Source organism: Pinus tabuliformis, chromosome 9 (assembly GCF_031772625.1).
Source record: "Pinus tabuliformis cultivar Carrire ecotype Pingquan chromosome 9, CPIR1, whole genome shotgun sequence".
Classification (NCBI taxonomy): domain Eukaryota; kingdom Viridiplantae; phylum Streptophyta; class Pinopsida; order Pinales; family Pinaceae; genus Pinus; species Pinus tabuliformis.
Window position 1 is genome coordinate 1,615,499,935 of NC_142307.1, and position 26,467 is coordinate 1,615,526,401.

At 37.9% G+C, this 26,467-nt stretch overlaps 1 protein-coding gene across 5 annotated transcripts in view; it reads right to left on the minus strand.

Moving 5' to 3' along the window:
- The window catches only part of LOC149154957 (AUGMIN subunit 3-like), a 690,355-nt gene that overhangs the window by 413,754 nt on the left and 250,134 nt on the right, over positions 1–26,467 (minus strand). For 4 of the 5 annotated variants that reach the window (XM_089441744.1, XM_089441743.1, XM_089441742.1 and 1 more), the window contains 2 exons: positions 1,326–1,383; positions 1,164–1,219 (listed from right to left, as the gene is read on the minus strand). The exons of the other annotated variant lie outside the window; for it this stretch is intronic. In XM_089441744.1, coding sequence (XP_089297870.1) covers positions 1,164–1,219; positions 1,326–1,383 — 114 coding nt within the window. The remainder of the gene's footprint in view (positions 1–1,163; positions 1,220–1,325; positions 1,384–26,467) is intronic. 5 annotated transcript variants of the gene reach the window in all.

Genomic DNA, 26,467 nt, shown 5'->3' on the forward strand with positions numbered 1-26,467 from the left:
TTCAAAGAAAATCACATAAGAGTAGAAAATTATGTGATCTCAAGCCATAAAAATGTTAAATGAAATCCACCATCCATAAAAATAGTATCATTAGAGTAGGTGCAGGGAAATTATAAAGACACAATGAAGAGCTTCGCTACTAGGGATTTCCTTCTCAAAGAAGTCCAAAAGAATCTAGCGAACATATATGAACCCTCCATATGTACATGACAGCACAATTGTTGCCTAAATAAGAAAGAAATTCCACTTGTGCCTTTGGTTTCATGAGTATTCATTGGGAAGGACCAAATTGCAAGCTTCAACAATTATAGAAACATCAAACCTAACACAAATGCAACTAAGTACAAGGGACAAATTTGTACCAAAGTTCAAACCAAACTATCCAATAATGGGGAAACAATATCTAGAGTAGGTAGTGGGGAATTAACAAAACACGGTGAAGAGTTTCTCTAGTAGGGATTTTCTCTCCAAGGAATTCAAAAAGAAGCTAGCAAACATATCTCAAACTTCTACACATATATAAGGGGACTATTGTTCCATATATTGGCGAACAACTCCACCTGGGCCTTTGTTTCAATGAAGCACTGATCTACATACCAAAACCTAGACTACCATGGGAACTTGGGTAGTGGTTTCTCTTCAGTTTCATAAGTCTTCATTAGGACCAACTAAATTGTAAGGTTCAACAGTTAATAGAAACTATAAACCTAAAACACATGCAACCAAGTACAGGAGACAAATTTATACTGAACCAGATAATCCCTTAGTGGGGAAACAATGCTCCAATCCATCCATTATCCATAGACAGTTGCATACACATTTATGACAAGAGGTGAACGTTAACAGACAAGACTTCAGCAAAATAATAATATTAAGTATCAAGAGCATAATAAATAATCTGTAGTGAGTTCATTATCAAGTACGTTTTCCTTAACAACATTGCTAATGAAAACACAAAATCTACTAAAGTAATGCTGCTAAAGTAGCATACGAGTTTAACAGTAAAATATTATAGTAATATAAAATAAGATCATGAAATCCTCACAGCTATGCCCCCTTATTTCCAGATTATTTATCCATGATTCAAGCTTGTAAACTGGTTTCATCATTTGTAGAGTAAATGGAGCATTACAAATTTGTGTAATGCAAATAGGGAACATTACCCTCTTCTGTTGTGCAATGTAATATTCTTGCCGCATGACCTTCAAGTCATAATCACCTGACCAGATCAAAAACTAATTATGCATAGCCACAGTACAACCGCCTCTAGTAAAATAAATTAAGTTTTGTGAATGACAAAAATCAATTCGATAATTGCACCAGACCTTGTAAAATGTAGGTATCTTGTAGTTGGGCAAGCTCCCAACAAAGTCGTGGTATCATCTGCAATTAAAAATTTCTCATTAGAATCTGAAGATTAAACAGATTCCAAGCAAAAACTCAATAATAAGCTAATAACACACTTACCAATGGAAGTAGAAAATCAAGTTCCAATTGTACTTGATAACAAGAAAATTATTACACAATTTATAATGCAAGAGTCTAATTAAAACATGAACCAAATTATTTAAAACAGCCTATGTTCTTTTAGAATTCACCTGAACAGCCCACCATTTTATTAGCTATATATTGTATTAACAAGTCATAGCAAAACTCATGGAAATCAGATGGATTTTCAATAGCAAGACTAAAATCAACGTCCTATCTTCCCAAAGGAATATTTGATGGAAATCCACATGATAATCCACGCAATTTTTCCTAAGTTACCAAGATGCGGATCCGGATATGGATACAGATCCACCAGTTTTTGGAAAAACCAAGATCCAAATATGGCAGGAAACAACAAGTACAAATAAATATAACTATATTTTTATAATTTGTAAAACTTAAAAATATGTATAAATATCTATATCTATATAATCTATATAATATTTATAATACATATACTTTATAATATATTTGATGTATATCAAATTTTATATTATTTATAAAATAATAAAAATATATTAATGTAAATTTTATATTATTTATATAATAATAATATATAAATTATATATACCAGTAATATAAAATTTACAATTAATTTATGAATATAATATAAATGCCCAAAGAGTGTAGAACAGACAATGACAAGGTGTTCTATTAAGGCACTCCATGGTGTAAAGGTCACCAGCTCGAAACTCCGTAGGCAAAAATTCAACCATGCTAAAGGCTAGTGTGGCCTAGGCCAGATACGATCACCAGGTGATTTTGACAGCTTAAATGCCCCTAGGTCGCAGCTACTCAAACCACGGGTTAGTCATGCAAGTCATCTCAAGACTCACATAAACTTGCAAACAATATGTGTGTGTGCGTGTGTAATTAATTACATTTATCCCACGATTTAGTTAAGTTATTTTTTAAAATAAGTGTGGCTAAAACATAATGTGTTGGCACTTGTAATCGGTGATTTAGTTAATAAACAAATAATGTATATGAGACCCGACAGCACATTGCAGCATGACGTCAGACAGACAGCACGGTGGATTGTGGCTCGAGGGCACACTCAGGCAAGACAGATGGTGCATTCACATTCCAAGACAACTGGCAACACATTCCATGGAGGCTTGAGGGCGCATTGCAGCATGAAGGACACAACATTCGAGGGAGACCTGAGGGGTACATTCCATAGCAAAGTTTTGATTGGAGATTAGCTGTGGGACTTGAAATCAAATCACAACCCAATTTATTTATGTTTCTCTTGGATTGGAAAGAAACAATTAGAGTCAAAAATTCAGCATGTCCAACAAAATCTCCAACAGGGCAGAATTCTTTTGACCCCAGAAAATTGTAATACCTTCAAAATGACGCTAGAGAGGCTCTTCGAGAAGGAGAAAATTACAATTCATAGCCTTCATAGTCATGAATTAACACATTTAATTCAACGCACACTTGCAAAGTGCAAAAGAGCAAAAATTAAGAAGTCTGAAACAAATTGCTTTCCGCTTAATGCTTGGTTTGACGAGGAATGCAAAAAGGCAAGGAGAATGTGGAAAGAGTCAAACAAAGATAACATAAAGCTCAAAGCTTACAAACAGTTATTAAGCAAGAAAAAGGCCAATTTCATGGTTACAAGGAGGGAAGAACTAATCTTCCTTGGGAAAAATAATCCCAAATTATTTTGGAAGGAGCTCCAACCGAAAAAGATACAAATTGGAAATAATATTACAGCTTCTAAATGGTTTGACTATGCAAGACGACTCTATGAGCAGGTTCCCAAGGTTGACCCTCCCCCCTTGGTCAACACTGATACTGAACTCTTCAAGATACAAGAGGTAGAGATGGGTACCAAGAAGTTGGGTGTTGGAAAAGCAAAAGACTTAGTTCAATTCCAAGTAGAATATCTAAAGTGGGGTTCAAAGATTCTTGCACCTCACATTACAAAAATATTCAACAACATCATACAACAAGGGCTCCCCACAGATTGGACTACTAGTTTAGCAATACCTCTTTTCAAGAGCAGTGTCGTCAATAATCCCTCCCATTATAGGACCATCATGATAAACCCTTTGTTTGCAAAGCTATTTGGAAGCATGCTAGAAAACAAAATTAGCAAGTGGGCAGAAGAAAGAGATAAGCGTGCTAAAGGGCAAGCAGGTTTTAGACCTAAACATTCCACAGTTGATCATTGTATAACTTTAAGGCACATCATTGAAAAAGTTTGGGAGAAAAAGGAAGAAGTCTTTTGTTGCTTTGTTGATTTCAGAAAAGCATTTGACTCGGTTCCTAGGGATAAGCTTTGGCACAGAATGGAGGAACCTAGGGTTCCTATACATTTGAGAACAGTTGTGCATAGGCTGTATGAAGAGGTGAAAGTCAAAAGTAGAACGTCAACAAGCATTTCTGAAAGTTTTAGAAGTGATATCGGGGTCAAGCAAGGTCGCCCACTGTCTCCTACCCTTTTTGGTTTATGTATCGACAAGCTTGAGGAGTGGTTAAATTCGCAAGGGGGTGATGGTATCTATTTGGGCAAGCTTGTTATAAGGCCTCTTTTGTATGCATGAGACCTTATTCTGATTACTAAATCGGCTCTTGGTTTGCAAGAGCACTTACTATCCCTTGAGCATTTTTGTAGAAGTGTGGGGATGCAAGTCAATATCAGGAAAACGAAAGTAGTGGTCTTCTCTAAGAAAAGAAAACGTAACCAGCATAAGTTCTACTTTGAAGGCAACATTCTGGAAGAAGTTGCGGATTACAAATACCTCGGAATTGACTTCAACAAAAATCTAAGCTGGAATGATTGTAGAAAGAAAAGCACTTTGGGGGGTTGGAAAGCATTTTATGCTTTTCAAAATAGGTGTAGAGAGACAGAGTTATGGAACTAGAAAACTGCTCAAACTCTTTTTGGGCTTCTAGTGATTCCAGTGATTCTCTATGGTTGTGAACTATGGGCTAGCAGTACATCCAACATGCAGTGGAGACAAATTGAGAAAATTCAGAAGCGTTTGATTACAAACAAATTTAAGATTAAAAGTGCAGTTCCTTATGATATCTTGTTAAGTGAAACAGGGACTGCTCCTATTGAAGCAATTGCTATGGCGTGGGTCATAACATATTTAAAAAAAATTGAGCAAATGGAAGAAAGTAGATAGCCTAAGGTCGTCTTTAATGATAAATTGTGCAAGAGCAAAAAATCTTGGATGCAGCAAAATAAAAAATGGTTTAGTAAATGGGGTATTTGCTTGAACGCGTGTCCCATAAACATCAAAGAGATAAAAGCTTTTGTTATGGAAAAGTTCCACAAATGTACTTGGAATAAGGAGCTACGAAGAAAGAAAAATTACTATAGTGAAGTGTTTAATCCCACTCATAGTCATCAACCAAAAGCATACATAGAGGCCAATATCTCTTGGAGAGCCAAGATTCTTGTTGCTCAGTTAAGGACTAATTCTTATCAACTCCGTCGTGAAACAGGGCGCTGGAAAAGGTCGAAGGAAGTGTGGGAGGAAAGAGTATGCATTTTTTGTTCTTCCGGAAAAGTGGAAACAGAAAAGCATTTCATTTTAGAACGTGAGGCCTTCAAAGACAACAGGGAAAGTTATGTAGATACGCTAGCAGCTAGCTCTTGAGATAATCTATTTAGCGAAGGGTTTGTCGAGAAGTTGGGAGCATTTATTTTGAAGCTTCACAGAAAAAGGGCCGAATACATCAAGCAGATGAAGCAATCTATCCCATAGGCTATCTTTAGCCTCGTGGACATTAAAATAATTTCTTTCTTTCTTTCTTTCACCTTCAGAACCATGTAAAAACACGTTAAAAATTATTATTAAAAGACAACTAGTTGATGGCCAAATCTAATGAACTTAATAAAAGTTATGCGACTTTCTTCATATGCGTAGAATTTTGAATTTTATGGATGGAATTCCACAAATGGGTTGACTTAGGCTGACATTAGTGTTTGTTGTCCATCTTAATTTGTTGTCGGTACGAAAACTGAGTGAATCTGAATCCAAATCCGTATCATATCCGTGCATACAGCACCCAAGCCTGACGGATCTGGTAATATAGAATTTTTCTAACTATGTCACTCACATGGAGCTCCATAAAGATCTCTGGGAACAAAATTGGAAGTAAATTCATAAACAGTCCAGATAGTTTCAGTTGTCCGATTTCAAAGAGAAATGAAAGTTGAAAAACATATAATCTAAGTTGCACTGAAATGGATACGGGGTTTGAAACGGATACAACAAATTTTCAAAAAATTTGGATACGATACGGCAAGGAAACGGCATATATATATATATATATATATATATATATATATATATATATATATATATATATATATATATATATTACCATTCATCTTTTAGAATCTAGAGTCTATATCTAAAAATACATAATCATCATCATGAATTCAACATAAACAAATCATCATCATCAATTCAGCATAAACATTGTCATCATCATTAGCATTTATTATAACATTCAACATATTATCATCATCATTAGTAATGTAATTAGAAATGCTACAACCTTTGTGCTTTCGGGTCCAACTCCTTCAAAGAATGTGTCATGCATGGCAGATGGTATCTATCTTCCTTGCATGACAATTAAAAGGCCCATGGGATCATTGGGATATTCTGTCAAGACCTATTTGAACATTTCAATCTTCTCAATGTCAACTTGGTCTCTTGACTATATGCAGGCAAAAGATTGGCTAGAGATGATTTAATATATTGGAGGGATTTACGAAATCAAGAGCAAAATCAATGACAATTAACAAAACCTTAACCAAACTGAAAATTATCGCTCAAATAAATCTCTTTATGAAGACATTAATCAAACCCTTCTGTTTGTATTTTTGAACATCTATCTTTTTTTGTTTGTATAAAATTTTGAACAAATTTTCATGTGTTCTAGCATTTTAAGGGTGGATTCCAATCACAATTTAAATCTAGAAACAGGTCCAAAAAAATTAAAAACTCTTGGAAACGTATCCAATTCCGAAACCGAAGTTTTTGATTTTTTGAAATGGCACAAAAACGTTTTTACGACGTTTCGGACAATGATCGTATCCGTTTCCGTTTTGGAAAAGGGGATCTGCATTTCCGACAATTTCTTTAGGCATTTCCGGTAACTTAGCAAATAATATAATTTACACTATTAACTGCTATCAAAAATATTGATGTACAATTCTTGTTATCTTTAACATTGTGTTTACCAATGTTGATAACATTGGAATTGGTAATATATCAGTGAGGGTCACATCTTCTCAAAAACCATTGGCAAAAAAATCGGAAAAAATCAGCAGTTTGCAGCAAACATTAAAACAAAATACAAAATATATTCATTTTTTTAAATTATAAACCTATAAAGCGACAACATCAATGAAACACGTTTACACAAAAAAAGGAGAAAGCATTAATACATATGATGTAGTGGATGCCAAATAACAAATGGTACATCAAAGTCGATGTTGAATCCCCAATCATGATAGCCTTCCAATCAAGGACTCAATAGTGGAGAATCAAGGACTTGGACCTATTTTCCTCTTTTCCTTGTTTTTCTTTTCTCTTGGTATTCAATAGAAGTATCAACAAATTTGTCAAATTTATGATATAAAGGTGGTTGAGGATGAACATATTCTTTTTTACCATGCCCTACCCAATATCATTTACAGCTTTATTTCTTGTTGGCTATAACAGCCATTCATGAATCAAGGGACACAAGAAACTTACAAGAGAAACCCCCAAAGGGAGAAATATGTTATAAACCAAGATTTCTGTGTGTGATTCTATTGTACAAAATGGTCACTATGTATAATGATGGAAAACATAACAAATACATTATATTAATGTGTTCAAACCACCACCATAACTATCCCCTCAAATATTTCCATGAATCTCTCACTAAATCTCCATCCCAATTTTCACTCGTTCATCTCAATCTCTCAATCATACATAGACTTTTATGCTTGGTCTATCTCATTACATAATTTAAATATTAAATTATTCACAAGTAGCAGTTATTTCATCATACTCCCCCTTAACGAGTACTTGTGAATTTTGTGTCTTCAGATGTCTTTTGAACTGGTACCATCCTCATCTTCAATTGTCTACATTCTTCTTCTCTGGCCTTTCCTTTCATCTTCATTTATCTTCATCCTTCATCTTGTACCTGGAAAAAAACATAACTAATGTGTTTGTTTAAGTCAATATAAAAAAGTTACCATCCACAGGAATACATGGGTCACTAGTCATTATATCTATCTATTGGTTCTCTAGGAAACTTTTTCTCATACATGGCTCAGCAACATATTTTCGTATCTATATATTCAACTCCCCCTACATCATCAACATCATTCATCAACTTGGGTTTTTTGGATTACTCATAACCTTACCCTAGGTTTCTTGGATTATTTGCAACCATACAAACATCAAGTTGCTTCTTCTAGCCATCATAAACCTGTTTCTCTCACAACAATGACAAATGGTTATTCAACACCACTTTTTCCTTCATGACAAGTGGTTATTCGACACCACTGTCTCTTCAATGGGGCTATACTAGCCTCTTCGGGCATCACATTGACTCACGTACATTCAATTTCAACTCAAGCCCGGTTAGCCTTTTCCATACATCAAATACATTGGGAACCATTATACTTTTAGGGATGTTCTCATGGATTCATTACATATGCATCTGAACGCACAGTACTATTATTTACCTTGTTTGATGTCCTTTTTCTACCTGTGTCTTCATCTTTGTATCTTCATCTTCCTTTTCCTTCTTCTTTTGCTTCTTCTTCTCTGCCGACTTTTACTGCTTCATTTCTACTGCATCAACTCTCTTTTGTTGTCTTCTCAAATCCAAGAGTTCATTCTCTCTATCATCATCCTCTTTCATCCTGCACATCTTCTTTTTTCATCTCACTTTCACTTTTCTCTATAGCCTCCTTTTGTCTTCTCTTCTTCATGGAGTCTACATTTTTTCTCTCTCTTCTTCTTTTTTCATTGAGTTTGCTTCTTCATTGCTCTTCATCTGTATGCTTCATTGATGGAGTCTTCTCTATTTTCCTCCTCCTCTCTTCTTCTTCTATCGTCATCATCTTGTGACACTTGTTTTGACTTACTGCAATACCTGCATGAATAATTTCTTGTAGAACGGGCGCCTCCATCCAACAAGACACCTCCAATCTTCTTTACAAACTCTGTTTCTTTTTGAAGTTGACCAAGACCCAACAAGACAACTATGATCATGGTTTGGAAAACTTAATTAATGCACCACGGACATGACTTGGCATAACTCAAACTTGACTTTGACTAAACTCATTACACAGCCAAGATCTTTAACTTTGACTCCTTTAACTCTTTACAAACCTTGGGTTTCAGATACAACTGAAAATGCGCCCTATTTTAGACAACCAATGACTTACATTTAACTTGACTCCAAATTTTCTTATCTTCACAAATATAATTAATTTTAACTTTTGACTCCAACTGAGACTCTCAAATTCAATATTGACTTTTGATCTATTACAAGAAATAACTCAATTTTGACCCTAACATTAAAAAAGAACTTTGCCTTCAAAATTTGTCCAGGCGACCCAGCATCATCTCCCATAACTAACTCATACATGGTTTTAATAACAACCTAAATCACTTATTTTACAATTGCTTCAATACACTGACAAATAGATCAGATAGGCATACATCTTGGATCTGAGAAGAAAGAAAGAAAAAAATTGTGTGCTTCCTCTATTTTTCAGCTAATTTCTACGCCTCCTTCAATTGTTGGTTCCTCTCCTTGCGCTTCACCATCAATACAATAGTCTCTCGTAAAGCTCCTTTGCCAATAATGGTCAACAATTCAAAATCAGCCACACCCATCTTGGGTCATTGTAGATACATGTACTTCGTCTCCTTCTGTTGACGATCTTCATTAAGATGCATTTGTTCTTCTTCTAGTTGTCACTCTAACACCCATCTTCTCTGGTGTTGCAGCTTTCTTCCTAGTGACAAATTACAATCAAACCCAGGACCTCTTCCTTCTAATTCGTTTCCTCTTAGCCACCGAACTACTCTGCTTTTTTAAAACCCAGGCTCTTGGATTTCTCGGCATGTTCCTTAGTGTGCAGCTGTAGCAGCTCATATTTACATTCCATACTGCAAACATCATTATCTGTGTCATTATGAATATATTCACCATATCTGCCACACATAACACATACAAATTCTCCAGTGGCCGAAAAATGCTACTCGGCTCTTTTCTCTGCCTTTGACTTCAACGATCCCACATTGACAACAGCGACTGCACTTAGAACTGTAACCGTAACCACTCATACAATTCAAATGCACAGGAAAAGGAGTCGTTGCACTTCTTCCAATTGAGAGATTTGTGTTCATGGATGACAATGGTCCAAACGGGCTCAGGTTGATCTTTTTCCACTAAGGACAAGATGCCAACATGTTTTGATCACATCTTCAATCCAATTGGTCGCAGTGTCCAATGCTTTTGTATATAGAAGAGTATAGTTCTACTTGGAGAAGTTCACCTAAACCTCCTGCTCAACGGCCTTGAATACTCCGTTACCAAAACTTAGCTTTCAGGCTATCTTCCACATGGGTTATGCCCACTCACTCTATTACACGGCTTTTCTCCACGTTGATCTCTTCTCACAAGTTGGTCACTTCCCCTGGCTCTTTTGTTTCACACGCAGGTTTTAGAATTTAGAAACTAAAACTTTTGCAATTTTACAATATGATGATACAAATTCAATCATACAACTAGTGCACATAACCAAAATAGCACCAAGTGAAATTCATCTCTGAACCAAAAATACATCAACAAAGAGGTTTTAAATGGCCTCTAGAGTCCAAAAACAATCATGCTACAACAAATAACTACATATCATCAAAATCATTGTCTATATTGGGATGCTCATTATCAATATCACCTTCTAACCATTAAAATAAGATAGAAAAATCTTAACATGTCAAATTGAGATTTTGTTTGAGTGATGAGTATATTTTTACTAGGGTCATGACAGAGGAGCTCAACAATCACTGCGTCCAACATTGAGGTATATAGGGCTTGGTGCTCTTGATTAAATGTTAGTTCCACACCCTCATACTTGACAAAATTGAATGAACAATCCCCAATCCTAAAATCCTGAAAACTGTTAAGTCTGCTGGATTTTGAGTGGGATCTAAAATTCTACTTTCTCCATATGAAATCCAATGAGGTTGGAACCACACTCGAACATCCTGAAACAATTAATGGCAATGTTAAAATTTTAAGTAAAAGGATGAAAATGAAAGATAATATTAAGAAATGAAAATGAAATATGACAATAAGTATTTATTAATAAATTCTTATTGTCATATTTCATTTTCATTTCTTAATATTATCTTTCATTTTCATCCTTTTACACTAAGAATTTAACATTACATACCATTAATTACATAGCATTAGTAGGTGCTAGACAAACACACTTGCCCAACACTCGGAATCCCTTCTAACACTACATAATCAACCTCAGCTACATTCCAAATTGTCTCAAAGCTCCAACTTGCTGAGTGAAATGACAAGAAAAGAAAGCATTACGACTCCAGACCATGATCTTTCAAAAACAAACCACCCAAAATTGGAAAAAATCTCAATTTCTTAATTAAGAGTGCAATGTTTATTTTAAGGGAGAAATAATGGTTTTTCAGGCCAAAAAATTCATGATTCTTCGGCACATCGTCGATTTTTTAACACTGGGTTTTTATTTCCAATTTTCCTTGGGAAATTTTGCAATAGCATTTTTCAATACCAATCTGTGTCTTTGTATAGGACATAGCTTAAAACTATTGTGCTGTTGACCATGGCTAAGAAATCCATAAACAAAATATCACAACCAATATAAAAACCACTAAGCTGGAATCCTATGTGTAAGCTTATGTTATAAACAAAAATGTGATATTGTAAATGAGGTCTTATGCTCAACCAACTAAAACTTCCAAAGCTGTATAAGTCAAAGGAAATGTTTTAAGAAAATAACTATTCTATAGGAACAAATTGACTAGTGAATGACCACACGTCTAGGATATTTTAAGCAGGAACAATTATAAATGAATCTTAGAATAAAAGAAAAAGTTTCAAAAATATTGACTTTTATTTTGGTAGAAATTAGGGGTTAATATTTAAGGTCCTCTGTAATTTTAAGACTTTTTAAAGTTTCTTTTAAAGTTACAGTATCGTTGTCCTTGGCCTTTCATTAGCAATAGTTATTAAGGTCCAAAATAAGTGAATACCTAATGAAAAGTTGCACGAATTTTCAAAATGGGTATGGGTCTCAAAAATGGGAATGACTGAAAAGATCCTGAAACAATTAATGGCAATGTTAAAATTTGAAGTAAAAGGATGAAAATGAAAGATAATATTAAGAAATGAAAATGAAAAATGACAATAAGAATTTAACATTACCATGAAGAATTTATTGATAAAATTTTTATGTCATATTTCATTTTCATTTCTTAACATTATCTTTCATTTTCATCATTTTACACTAAGAATTTAACATTACATCGTAACATACCATTAATTACATAGCATTAGTAGGGGCTAGACAAACACACTTGCCCAACATTCGGAATCCCTTCCAACACTACATAATAATCTTCAGCTACATTCCAAATTGTCTCAAAGCTCCAACTTGCTGAATGAAATGGCAATAAAAGAAAGCATTATGACTCCAGACCGTGATCTTTTTAAAAAACACCACAAAAATTGGAAAAAATCACAAATTTTTAATAAAGAGTGCAATGTTTATTTCGAGGAAGAAATAATGATTTTTCAGGCCAAAAAATTGGCTGGCCAAAATCACAAATTTTTAATAAAGAGTGCAATGTTTATTTTGAGGAAGAAATAATGATTTTTCTGGCCAAAAAATTGGCTGGCCAAAAAATTCATGATTTTTCGGCACATCGTCGATTTTTCAACACTGGTTTTTTATTTCCAATTTTCCTTGGGAAATTTTGCAATAGCATTTTTCAATACCAATCTGTGTCTTTGTATAGGACATAGCATAAAACTATTGTGCTGTTGACCATGGCTAAGAAATCCATAAACAAAATATCACAACCAATATAAAAACCACTAAGCTGGAATCCTATGTGTAAGCTTATGTTATAAACAAAAATGTGATATTGTAAATGAGGTCTTATGCTCAACCAACTAAAATTTCCAAATCTGTATAAGTCAAAGGAAATGTTTTAAGAAAATAACTTTTCTATTGGAACAAAATGACTAGTGAATGACAACACGTCTAGGATATTTTAAGCAGGAACAATTATAAATGAATCTTAGCATAAAGGAAAAAGTTTTACAAATATTGACTTTTATTTTGGTAGAAATTAGGGGTTAATATTTAAGGTCCTCTGTAATTTTAATCATTTTTAAAGTTTCTTTTAAAGTTACAGTATTGTTGTCCTTGGCCTTTCATTAGCAATAGCTATTAAGGTTCAAAATAAGTGAATACCTAATGAAAAGAAGGCACAACATTGTACAGAGATAAGTCTCACAAATTTTCAAAATGGGTATGGGTCTCGAAAATGGGAATGACTGAAAAGATGACCCCCCACACCCAAGAAACCAAACAGGTGTGTTGGGGAAATGTGCTATACATGGTCTTTTTCTTAAATAACAGATTATCTTACATGAAAATAGGCCTGATTTGTAGGGACGTTTCAAAACAAATCAGGTTAATTTGTCTTTATTTTCCATTTATTAGGGGTTGTAGACTTCCTACAGGTCCTACACCCTTTGTGGGCACTTCAATGGGCTCAAAGAACTTAAGGCATCTTGAAATGCACCAGTTTCATGCTGAGGCATCTTGAAAATTCCTTGAGCCACACCATATAATGTTTCCAAAAGACGAAATGTCATACGGTATGGCTCAAGGTGCTTCCAAACCATTCCATACATGTTTGTGAGGATGTTTTGAAACAAGCATTTGGGCGGGTTATCCATTTCATCCAACTTAGCTAACCAGTTTGTATCTATCAGAATTTTGACCAACTAGTTGCCAGTACGAATCTCATCAAAAAGATGTCGCAAAATGTGTATCTGCAAATTTGGCAACTTGTATCAATAAACTGTATGGAGAGACAACATGCCCAAGCATCTCTACCAAGATTTTGTGAACATGGCTTTGAGCTGATCTGGTTACATCAAAAGATTTGTTGGAGAGGATGAAAATAATTCAAATATTAGTTGATGATGCCTTATTCCTTATTTTTTATTTCATAAATGCATATTTGGATATGATGTTAGGATATCGACACTAATGATGAAGTCTTGTCAAGGCATGTGTTGAGAAATTCATGACTATGACATTCTACATGAATTGCAACATCAACAATTAAGACATCTTAGTTTTTAGGAAGTTGTGGTAAAGAATATCCTAACAAAATTGAACAATAACAAATTTGTTAGGTCGATGTCAAAGATGTTATCTAGATTGGACCTCAATTAATAGTAGAAAAGATTGATGACAAGAGTCACAACTCAACTCCGGAGACAAAGCAAAGGCCAATGAGGAGGTACATTGACATGGTATATGGGAATATGATATCAAGCTTAAGTCCACATCTTAAAAGTGGTTAGGAAGAGCTTAAGGGCCCAGCAAAGAACACATGAGGAGGTGATAAATAGAGGAAAGGAAAGTGAGAACAATGGCATCTAGGAGACATTGCACCCAATTGATACAAAACGGTTCCACTAAATTCTAGAACAAGAATGTTTTGTGAAGTGAATTGACAAACATTTCAAATGTTACAACATAGTATTAAAGTAGTCATTATGATTTACATCTTGAAACATAATGTTTAACTCTCAAACTTGAAGCACAAAGCGTTGATCAAAAATTGGAAACAGAAATGGAAGAAGAATTAAGAGAATAATGATTTCTATAAGTATCATTGCCGAAGTGGAAGAATGAAACTAAGGTGGTTACCTCCACATCCTATGATCCCTCCACATCTTATGAAGTTTTCAAATGAGCCTTGAATTCACAAAGAAGATTGTGGAAAGTCGCTAATCAAAAGTAACAGCAATGGAAACTTAAAATTCGTACATTGAGAGAATATCTGACTAAATTAATGAAGGCAACAACTAGTGGAAAAAAATAAAATAAAAAGGCAAGCCGTGTGTATTACCCACCATTTTGTGGGTAATATCCCTAGGAGAAATATTTTCTCCAAGATGGTCCTCAGCCGGCAACCACCAGCTAGCTCATTGTGCCATTTTCTCCGCAACCTGAGCTAGCCATGTGGTCCCTCGCCCATTTGCCATGATCGTACATTTGAAGGTGGGCCTCCTAAACCTAAAGGTATGCCTTGTCATTTGGAAATTGAGTATTGTAGTTTGCTTATCATGAACACTTTTGGGCATGGATTAATGGGGGGATTCGGCAAAAAGAATGGGCTAGGTCTATGCTTTTGTCCCCTACACCCCTTTTAGGAACTAACCTTGGATTCTAGTCCTGTGGGATCTCTTTTACTGACCATTTGGTTCCATTGATGGTATTTCACAGGAAATCTCGATTTTGGTTACGTGGTCTCGCTCACTTATCCACTTATATTACCCTCTTTCCATTCATTATTACACCATTCATAATTTCTCCCGCTTGGGTCCTCATTCCTCCATTAGGTCCACATAGGCTTAGCTTGCCCCTTCCCCTTGCCCACTCCTTGGATCATGGCCTGGAATGAAGCCTAGAGGTTGATGCAGCTGAAAAGAAAGGTAAAAGGCATATATGGCCACATTCAACAGGAAAATGTACCACAAAATGCAAAATATGGTTGGGAAAAAAACATTTAGCACGTGGGCAAAAGCCAAATACATGAGCTCTACCCCATCATCATGGCCATAATCCTGGTTCCTACAAGTTCTATGAGCCTTCTTCATCATATAGGAACCCATGATTGTCCCAACCCCTAGTGGGTGATGAACTGCCCCACCTTAAAAGGGGGAATTCACTACTATATCTTATACATCATGGTCTAACCCCTTGAACCCCGAGTAGTTAATCAAATAAAATCATAAAAAGGCATAAGGCGTATAAAGAAAAGTGGAAAAATCAAGGTCAGGGCACCTCATGTACCACGATTTCTCCCTCCTAAACATTATAAACCCAACTGTGGGCTTCCCCCTTATTAGCTACCCTTGTACCCCAACATGTGACCCAAGGTTGCCCCTTCTCATCCCCTACTTCATTCACCTATCTATCACATGCCACCACCTTTTGACAGACGTACCTTGACTATATTATCCCCTTTAGAGGTAGAAACCACCTAGAGGATACTTGGTTAACCCCATTTGGATTTTAGGAGACTTTGGCACATCTTGAAGCCCATTATGGAAGGGCAGGCCATTATGAAGTCCCCACTTGTGGTCCATGATTAGGTAAGCTCATTTACTCGATTTCTCTAATGACTTGTTGTACTGGAAGGCTAGGGGACGCATTGGATCTTATGCAGGATTGTAGAAGGTTTCCATTTGGGGTTTGGTCTCCCAATACGGGGTCCTAATCCTCCAAAGGGCTACATTGGCACATGTAGGGTGAACGTTGAGAGCCATGGGCCTCCATAGCAGCAAATTGCACTTCATGGATCCCCACAACCATTCAAAGATTGCTCATGGTTCACTTATTGGACAAGGAAGATGCACCTAATCCATCATGCCCAGTCAGCCCTAGATCTACACCATACACTTGGCAGAATATCCAAGTCTTGCACAATGATGTGGCATCACCAACACCATCATCCTAGCCCTTGCAGGTGACCTACAAGCATCTTCGATTTGTTTAGAGACCCATGAGGACACTTGTGTGCCCCCACATGTCATTTGGAGCACCATAGGTTATTACAAGGGGCCAACCCTTTGCCCACTGCTTTTGAGGGTCCTACTCTTCATTGTGGCACCCATGGACCTCATTAGGCCTCTTAGAGGGCCCTACGACATGCATAGCTTATTATTTGACCTCTTAAGAAGCTTACTTTTTCATTTATGAGCTAGTTTGGTGGGCTTATCACCAAAAGTTATAATATTAACACATTATTTTATTTTTGGGGCTTATGTAGGTCAAGGAGGCTAATTCGAACTCCTAAGTTGTGTATAAATACAAGTGAGATGAGTTCATTTCTCATCATCACTTTGGTTTGGATCTCTTTCTAAGGATGAATTGGAGCTTTAAGGATGAGTTTTGATGTGTGGATATTGGCCTATCTTCTCTTGGAGCTTCTTTATTGTCAATTGTCAATGATTGGATATACTCTATTACATTTAAGTACGTACTTTTGATGTTATTCTTGTTTACTTTTGTCATATATGTTGGACTGGGATTTTCCTTGTTCTAGAGCTAATCGTTGCATGCATTTACTACGTAATATTGTGGAATTTGTCTCTATAATAGCCTTCCTTCAATGTATGGGCCATGTAATGTGAGTGAAATCTCCTAGGGGTAAAATTTGACATTGACAAGCCATTCCTCTTGCACATTTAAGTATAAAAGCTGCAAGGTTGCTTCTTCTTGACCTAGAAGGCAAAATGAAGTGATCTTGAGCCCTCCTTGACTGGGAACCAAGAAATCCTACTCTTACTCAACATAGACTCCATTCTCCCAAAGATTAAGGCACCAATCTACCAAAGGTGGTCACTAAAATCCATATTTTCTCACATCCTTCCAGGACTAGCCACATTGGGATACCTAGGGCATCAATTTCTCGACAAGCTAGCCATCAAAAGAATTTGATCTCCTAGGGTCTCCTGTGTTGGCCTTTCCTCTAGCTCGCCTCCAATTTTGAAGTCATCCTAACGGTGGAGTTGGGAGAAAAGTCAATCCCTGGCTTCAAGATCAAAACTTGCCCTGCCATCCCCAAGGCGAGTACCTCATAGGGTCAAGACAACATCTTCAAGTAAAATTCTTTCCTTGATCCTTTCCCCCACCTTGTCTAGGGTAAGAATATCATTGGTTTCTTCATACCTTCCTCATACCTTAGATCGGGTCCACTTGGCCCCGTATGGTCCCACTTCTTTAAAGGATCATTAATCAAGAACCATCCAGGATACCAATTCTAACAAGGATTTTAGGGATTGAGGAACTCCTTCACAAGCCTATTCCCATAAACCTAACCCTCAAAATCCTCTCTTCTGTTAAAATTTCTAAATATTACCTAACGCCTGTTAGAAATTTTATCTGTATTCTCTAGTTTATTTCTCCTAGTTGTTAATTACGAACAAGTTATTTAAACATATAAATACTGAAATAAACGCAATACGGTCTCAACCATCTACATATCAACAACTGAAAGAAATAGCAAACACACAAGAGACACTGTTATTTTTGGACAACTCGTCCCCGGAAAAACCCAACTTGGGAAAACCGATGCAGCAATTATGAGGGTTATTTTATTATGCAGACTTTCTGAGTACAATTAGTTGCCAAACCGGCTCACCCGACAGAGAAAATAATCAGCAGTAATACCTCTCTATTTGGAAGCAAATATTCGGAAAGTCTGCCCCATGAAACCCTCTCCAGCACAATCTGAAGCTCAGCGTCAGCCCTCTTAGCCTCTACGTCAGCCCGAAACTCACTGTGTCAGCCCTCTGAGGCTCTGCGCAACCTCTACAGCCCTTTGCGTCACTCCTGCAACCTCTGCGTGGATGACGTAGGCCCTTCTGGCCTCTGCGCAGTCCCTTCTGCCTCTACGTGGCTCCCTCTAGCTCAGCGTTTGCCTCTCTCTGCTTCTGCACGGTCTCTCGGCACTATCTCTACCTCTTTGTCTCGTACTCACTGCCCCTCGTTGCAACTAATCATTGATTCGATTTCTCTTAGCAAACCCCGCTCTAGAAAATCGAATGACTGATCACTCTAGCTTATTCTCCAACTGACCCTCAAGCCTCTTCTTATACTTTTCCTGATGGTCCTTCAACGGCCGAGATTACATCTCTAATCAACGGCTAAGATTAGATTTGGCTTGATCCATGTCATTTGGAACCTTCTAACCCAGTTCTATATTAATACCCATTGAAAATTTATTTTTCCTAAGTTTAGACTTAGGAACTCCATTAAAAATATTTATTATTTTAATATCTCCTAAACTAGGTAGAATCTGCCCAAACCATTTCTGGGTCTTGGAGACCTCATGTGCTTTAGCCTCTCCACCAATTTTCATGGCTAGAGAACATCTAATGCTACCCCAAATCAACACTCCCTCTTAGCGAGGACTGTCCTCTAGTAATACTCCACACTAAACATCGCTCTAATTATATGACACTGGTACATGTGTTGATGCTAGGCCTCCTTGCCCAACATCCTCTACATTGTTGCATCCTGTACTATTGCCCATTGCTCTGCCACTGCCACTGCTCCATCCATATGGCAGCTCCCTCTACATCCGTGTTGCTCCTGGTCCTTTCTCCCAACACTGCATCTACACTGCAACCCCCTCTCATCATCTTGCATCATGCTACTGCTAACTGCTACTGCACTGCAACTCAGTTACTGAGTAGTAAGTAATTGATCCACCCAACTATTGACATCCCTGCCAGGCTAGAAACACTCCCGATGTTGAAGCTCCCTTTGTCGCTATCTTGTGTGCACTCTGCAATCTCTATGCTGCTGCAACACCTTCATGCCTCTCGCACCACTGCAAACCCCTTTGTGCCATCCTTCACTATTACAACATCCATCATGCCTCTCGCACTGCTACAAACCCCACTACACTACCAGGGACTACTACACAGTAGCACTCTCTGTCGCTTCATCTGCATCTGTTTCTACCGACATCTAACATCCTATTACTTCTCACTTCGAGGCTCCCGTAGCAAGGAATGATCCAAGAGTTTGGGTACCTCAAGGATCCTGCCCCTCATCGCTTGTAGTCCTCCTAACTACAGCTCGATGTCTCCCCACCTCTTCTCTAGAGGTACATGAGCACTCATGGCACAATCGTCATCCTCCTCTACCTCCTTTTCCGCCTTCGTTGGCGCTGCCTTGGAGTCAGACGCCTCTCCCTTATTCTTCTTCCTCGCACACTGGTTTTCATAATGCCCTAGTTCCCCACAGTTGAAGCACTTTATCTTGGAGAGGTCCTTTTTCTTCCTCTTCTCCTGCTTCCCCGCAAATGTCAGAGCTGCATCCTCTTCCTTCTCTTTCTTGATCCGAACTCCTTTGTTGCTACTTCCCCATCTTGGACAGTCATCTGATCTCTTTTTGGCGAAGAGCTGCACAAAATTCTTCCCAATCTAGAAGATTCGCCCTGCCTAGAATGCTCTGGACAAATGTCTCCCACTCCTCGGAGACTGCGTTTAGGGCGGTCCTCACCATCAACTCCTTATCCGGCGTGGCCCCTATGGAAGTCGGTCCCGGATCTCCTTCAATATGCTGAGGAAGTGATCTATCTACTCCCCCCTCTGCATCTGGTATGACCGCAACTGATTCTCAAGTAACATCTTCCTCTGCACGAAAGTGTGTTGATACAACGTCTTCAAGTTGTCCCACATTTCCTTTGTCGTTTCCTTCTTGGAAATATGCTGGACCACATGATCCTTGATCCCATCAAGGATTATGCATTTCGCCTTGGCCATTGCTTCCTCGTACTTTTCATTATTAGCTGGGTCAGCTAGGATAGCCATTGTTCTCAAGGCAAAGGCCCTTATGCGATGTCTATATAGAATGGACAGGTTCCTGGCCTTCTAGACGACAAAGTTGGACGCGTCGTCCAGCCTATCCTGATTCCTCAGTCCATTCATGGCCATCTCTCTATTCTTCCTTTCGACTCCTCTGAGTCTCTACTTCCCGTCTGGAAGTTCTCTGCTAGACTCCCTCTGAGTCTCGATTTCCCTCTTGGAAATCTGCCTGCCAACCATCGAGTCGCACCTCTCTGATCTCCTATGCAACACTGATCTGGATTTCTTGGCTAGAAATCCGCCTAGGTAGCGACTCCCTCTACCTTGGTTTTGCCCCGTTAGGTATTGTTCTGTCTCGGCAGCAACAGCACCCCACCAGCTTCACTCCCCGCAATCTTCCCACAGCTTCCTATGCCCCAACAACTGAAGGACTAAGCCTCTAAGCTCTGCGCAATCTCAGCACTGGCTGAAATGCTCCCCTAGCCAACTATGTCAACCCTCCTGGTCTCTAAGTGGCTCTTCATGAGCCTGTTCTGCCCTCCTCAGCCTCTGCACTGGCCCAAACTAATGACGCAGTCCCTCTGCATCAACCCTTCTTTGTCGCTTTCTACAAGGAACAGCTTCTGTCACTCAGGTTAGTTGTCTTTCCTGCAAATGCTTTGCTTCAGTTGGTGCCTTCAGCTCTCCTGTGATCTGCAATGCTCTGATACCATGTTGAAATTTCTAAGTATTACCCGTTGGAAATTTTATCTGTATCCTTTGGTTTATTTCTCCTACTTGTTAATTACAAACAAGTTATTTAAACATATAAATACTGAAATAAACACAATACAATCTCAACCATCTACAGATCAATAGTTGAAAGAAATAGCAAACACACAAGTGACACCATTACTTTTGGACAACTCGTCCCCGGAAAACCCAACTTGGGAAAACCGGTGCAGCAATTCTGAGGGTTATTTTATTATGCAATCATTTTGAGTACAACTGGGTGCCAAACCGGCTCACCCGACAGAGAAAATAATCCGGCAGTAATACCTCTCTATTCGGAAGCAAATATTCAGAAAGTCTACCCCACGAAACCCTCTCCAGCACAATCTGAATCTCAACGTCAGCCCTCCTAGACTCTGCGTCAGCCCAAAACTCACTGCGTCAACCCTCTGTGGCTCTGTGTAGCCTCTACGACCCTCTGCGTCACTCCTGCAGCGCCTGTGTGGATGACACAGGCCCTTCTGGCCTTTGCGCAATCCCTTCTGCCTCTATGTGGCTCCCTCTGGCTCAGCGTTTGTCTCTCTCTGCTTCTGCATTGGTCTCTCGACACTATCTCTACCTCTTTGTCCCGTACTCACTGCCCCTCACTACAATTGACCACTAATTCGATTTCTCTTAGCAAACCCCGCTCTAGAAAATCGAATGACTGATCACTCTGGTGTATTCTCCAACTGACCCTCAAGCCTCTTCTTATACTTTTCTTGTTGGTCGTTCAACGGCCGAGATTACATCTCTAATCAACGGCTAAGATTAGATTTGACTTGATCCATGTTATTTGGAACCTTCTAACCCAGTTTTATATCAATATCCATTAATATTTTATTTTTCCTAAAATTTAGACTTAGGAACTCCATTAAAAATGTTAATTATTTTAATATCTCCTAAACTGGGTAGAATCTGCCCAAACCATTTCTGAGCCTTGGAGATCTCATGTGCTTTAGCCTCTCCGCCTATGTTGCAGGAAACGTGGGGTAGGAGCGCGTTTCCGTACGGAAACGAGTACAAAACGTTGAAACGCGTTTCAGGCCGTACTGTCATGTTTCACGAAACTGAAACGTGGCCAGTACGGCCTGAAACGCGTTTCGGGGCCGTACGACCCACGTTTCAGCATTTACTTGTGTTTTTTTAATTTTTTTTTTATTTGTTTTCTAATCTATTGTTACGTTAGCCTAGTGACTTCAAGTTGCTTCCAGATGCCTGTCTAAAGTTATAAAAGTGAACTTTTGCCCTAGTGTTGATATGCAGTTCATGGTAATGTTAAATTCTTAAAGTAAAAGTGATATTCTCCTTTATTTTTCATTTTCATCCTTTTACTTAAATTTTTAACATTACCACGAAATGACTCAGGATGTTTGAGAGTGGTTTCGCCCTCATTGGATTTCATATGTAGAAAGTAGAATTTTAGATCTCACTCAAAATCCAACAGACTTATCTGTTTTTCAGGATTTCAGGATTGGGGGATTGTAATGTTTCCATTGGATTTTATCATGTACTAGGGTATGGAACTTGTATTTAATCGAGAGAACAAAGCCCTCTATGCAAGGGAGACTCCCAATAATCAAGAGAATGTAGGGTACTAGGGTATGAAACTTGTATTTAATCAAGAGCACTAAGGTCATTCGACTATGTAGGAGGAGACTCCCAATCAAGCACGAGAAAAAAAATTAGAAATTTCTTGTGGCTGATTTTGGATATTTCTATTTTCATTATGTGATTATTCATGAATAAATGTGATGTAAATTTAGATACTTATAGTTTATGCATTGACAATTGGCAATTTTATCATAATGTAATAAATTAGAATGTATCATATATGCTTTATGATTGCACATATTTCTTAAATGTCCTAATATATATATATATATATATATATATATATATATATTCGCATTTCCCCGTTTCCAAAATTTGGGGAGGTCGCGTTTCGTATCGCTTCCCGTTTCGGAAACTCGTACCCGTTTCCCCGTTTCATGCAACCTTGCTCTCCGCCAATTTGCATGGCTAGAGCACAACATCCGATGCTACCCCAAATCAACATCTTCCTTTCCCTATAAATACATAGTACCTTGCTTGGTTTGCAAGCAAGCTCCATCCTTCAAACTTTTCTGGGAAAGGGTTTGTTTGGGTCACTCGTATCCATTGACCTATCATTCATTAGTGACTCCATATATATCGGGTCTCCTCCCATCAGTGAAAGTCTGTAAATAGAAGGGAGACTTAGCTGTGTGACAGAGGGCTAAGCCTCCATTCATTGTCCTTGGCCTAGCATTTGCCCTTTAGGGATCCCCATAGGTCCCCTGCTAGTTTGAGCAGTAACAATGTGCACAATGTAAATAGGATGGTCAAACAATGCAAAAGTCCTAGAAATGCAGTTTTGTCACATTTCTCATGAATACGATTCACAATGCCCATTTATATAAATAGCTACAGTTGGTGAATGATGCCAACTACACGATGTCATCACGATGATGACTTTCACAAACTCTTAAGTACTCATCTTTGTTTAAAAAGGTACCAAGGAGTTGCTTCCTAGTATCATTTGCCTAAGCCTGGGAACACAGAGTGAAACCACCTTTTTAGTTGACTTTATGTGGTTATTGAAGTCATGTGAATTTTTAGTCGCTTTATGAGGTCTTAAAAGTTAAAGTACATTGTACTTTATTATGTTTAAGTGACTTTATGAGAGAAAGGTACATGGTACAAGAAGTTATTAAAGTGACTAGGGAGACTCATTAATGAAGGAGGAGACATAAGAGGGGATCAATGTAAGATTAGATAGCTGCCCTTCATCAAGGAGAGCTGAGATCTAATCTCAGCCATTGATGCTAGGGATAGGGCTTCTCATTACTATGAGACTAAAAAGGAGGAAAAAGGCAAACAGGAGGCTCATTCTTCACGTGCAAGTGAAGAGGAGGAGTGAAGAAGAGGTGAAGAGTCTGCTGAAGGAGAGATTGATTTGCAGCTAGGACAGTCAAGTACAGGATCAAATCCCATGGATGGAAGGTGGCATGCAGATCGAGAATGTTCAGGCAGCTACAGCATTTCCTCAGCACATGTTTCAAGGCACTTCCATTGCATTTTTGGAGGAAAATTGTGGGCATTAATTGCAGGTCAGGAAGCACACATTCAAGGAATTAAAAGCTGGTCTGGCTGACACAAAAATCAAGGAGAGATTCCTGATTTGACAGCACAGAATTCAAGGGAGAAATTCACTGGTGTAAAGCACGAATTTCAAGGGCCTGGTTTGCTGAACAAAGCCACAAAATTCGAGGTCTAAAGCTAGACTGATAGGCTAAAATTTCGGGGGTCAGAGTGCTGACTGTGGCACGAATTCTGAGGTGCTGAAAGTCTGAACATTGACACAAATTCCAATGCAGTGATTGTTGAACAGTGGCACAGGTTTCAAGGACAGTGACATGATTTCCTAGAAAGCATCAGGGAGAGATAAGTAACATATATTATGTATTTAATGCTCTAAAAATTCTCTGAGATAAGCGAATAAAATCCTCTTCCAAACTGGTTTTCCCTTCAGGGTTTTTCCAGGGTCATGTTGACCAAAAACCGTTGAAAATGTAACTAGTATCAGTCTTCATAATTGTTGTCTAGCTCATGACGTGATGTAATTCATTTGTTGTAAAGATCAAAGAAATTTATTTTTTTGAAGCATGGGTTTCATGCTCAATTTATTATGTTTCTAGGTCAAAGCACCCATTGTGTGCTTATAGGGTTTGTTTCTTGAGTCATTGTCATAATCATGATGTAAAATACCCTTCTAGGGCTCCTTATGTCAAAGAAAAAATTGTTTTTATGTCAAAATTGTAAAATAAGTCTCCTCCACCAAGTCGGCTCCATCTCCAACAAGTCGGCCTCATTGAAGGAAGTCAACCACGCCAAAAGACTATCTAAGCAGTGAAATCGATCTATTGTGGCATCCATCCAAGAAGAATTCGATCTGCAAACTGAAGTGACAAAGAAGTGCAAGAAAGCTAGGGAAGGAAGGTCCTATCTTTGCAAGAAGGAAGGAATGCAAGAGAAGAAGAAAGGAACCAAAAATCTGCCTACTTTCTGTCACACCTGCGAAGAAGTCTGAAGTTGCAGTGGGAGTTGCAGGGCTGAAGGTGCAGGCCGAAATTGCAGAGACAGGAAGGAAGGCCAAGACCTTGTTTTGGAACCGAATTACTGACTTGTGTTGACTTTGTATGTTTAAAGGCTTGTTGATTTGGGCATCTTTATCTTGATTAAGAAAAGAGTAGTTCGAAGGCTGAGTTAGTGGATTGGAGGAAGTCTTATTGTTGGTCAAAGGTCTTGGTTGTCTCATTTGATTTGGTCCTAAAGGAAGAGGAGAATTTTTGGGTTTTGCCCTGGCCGAGAGCCTACATACTGTGTCACTTGTTGTCTTGATCTTCATGTTTTTGGTTTTGATGGTTGCTTGATGATAAGAAGATAAAAGAAGCTAATAAAAATTCAAATACATCACAAGTAATTATGAAGATAAGGAAATCTTTCTGCCTTTCTGATTTTCTTACGAAAACTAGTGTCCAAAATTTTTGTGCATGCTTGTGAATTTCCTAATATCTAAAAGTGAAAGTGTAAAAGAGTAATGGTACTTTCAAGAATTTCTTTTAAATTTCATATTCGTGTTTAAATCAGCAATTAACCATGGGATGTGGGCATTAAACATGACGAGAAAAACGAACTGAAACCGGGTGGACTACAAATCTTAAAATTTCTACAGTCTTTATTATCATGAAAGCCTAATGGAGCTTATGAAGATCTCCCAAAATTCCATAGTTTCGCTCAAATAAATTGGATATGCAAAAATATATGTAATAAAATGCTATACAAAAATGAATGGATGACAAAGAATGAAAAGGTGAAACTATAGATGCATGGTATCACTATACACAATGCATCCAAAGGGGTTGGATCCAATGGTCGAAAGCAAAGAGTTTTTCACCGCTAGGCAAGGTTCAATTCCCATGAGTGTCTAGCATAGAGCCATGGGGGCATTTTGAGGTAGTGGTCGAATGTGCAGTTGGACCCAGAGAGATTATATCAAATGGTCTTGTGACTTGTTCACACATAAGTGGATCAAAGCCCACCCCCTTGTCTTTCAATATAAGATGTATAACTTCAGTGGGATTAATGGTTAAGAACATGTGTTTCCCCATAAGAGGCCACCCATACAAACTTAGAGGGGGGGTAGAGTATGTACACCTTTGTAGACTTTAGCAATCAAATGATTGCATAGAGGTGGGCCCCTTGTCCCACAAACAAGGTGGTCTCATACACCAAGTTGGTGTCTAGCTTGGCTAACCTTAAAAATTAGATTATTGTTATTATATAATATTGCCTCTTAATGTCAGGCTCTTGCTCATGACACAAATTGATGGAAAATGTTAAATTAGTAGAACATTGGATATACTAAACAAGACATGAAACAATAGTTCCTCTTTTATAAGTAGAACATGGACAAAGACAACTAACTTCGAACATAAGTTGCATCTTGTACATATGAAGGCCTCTTTATAAGCTTCTA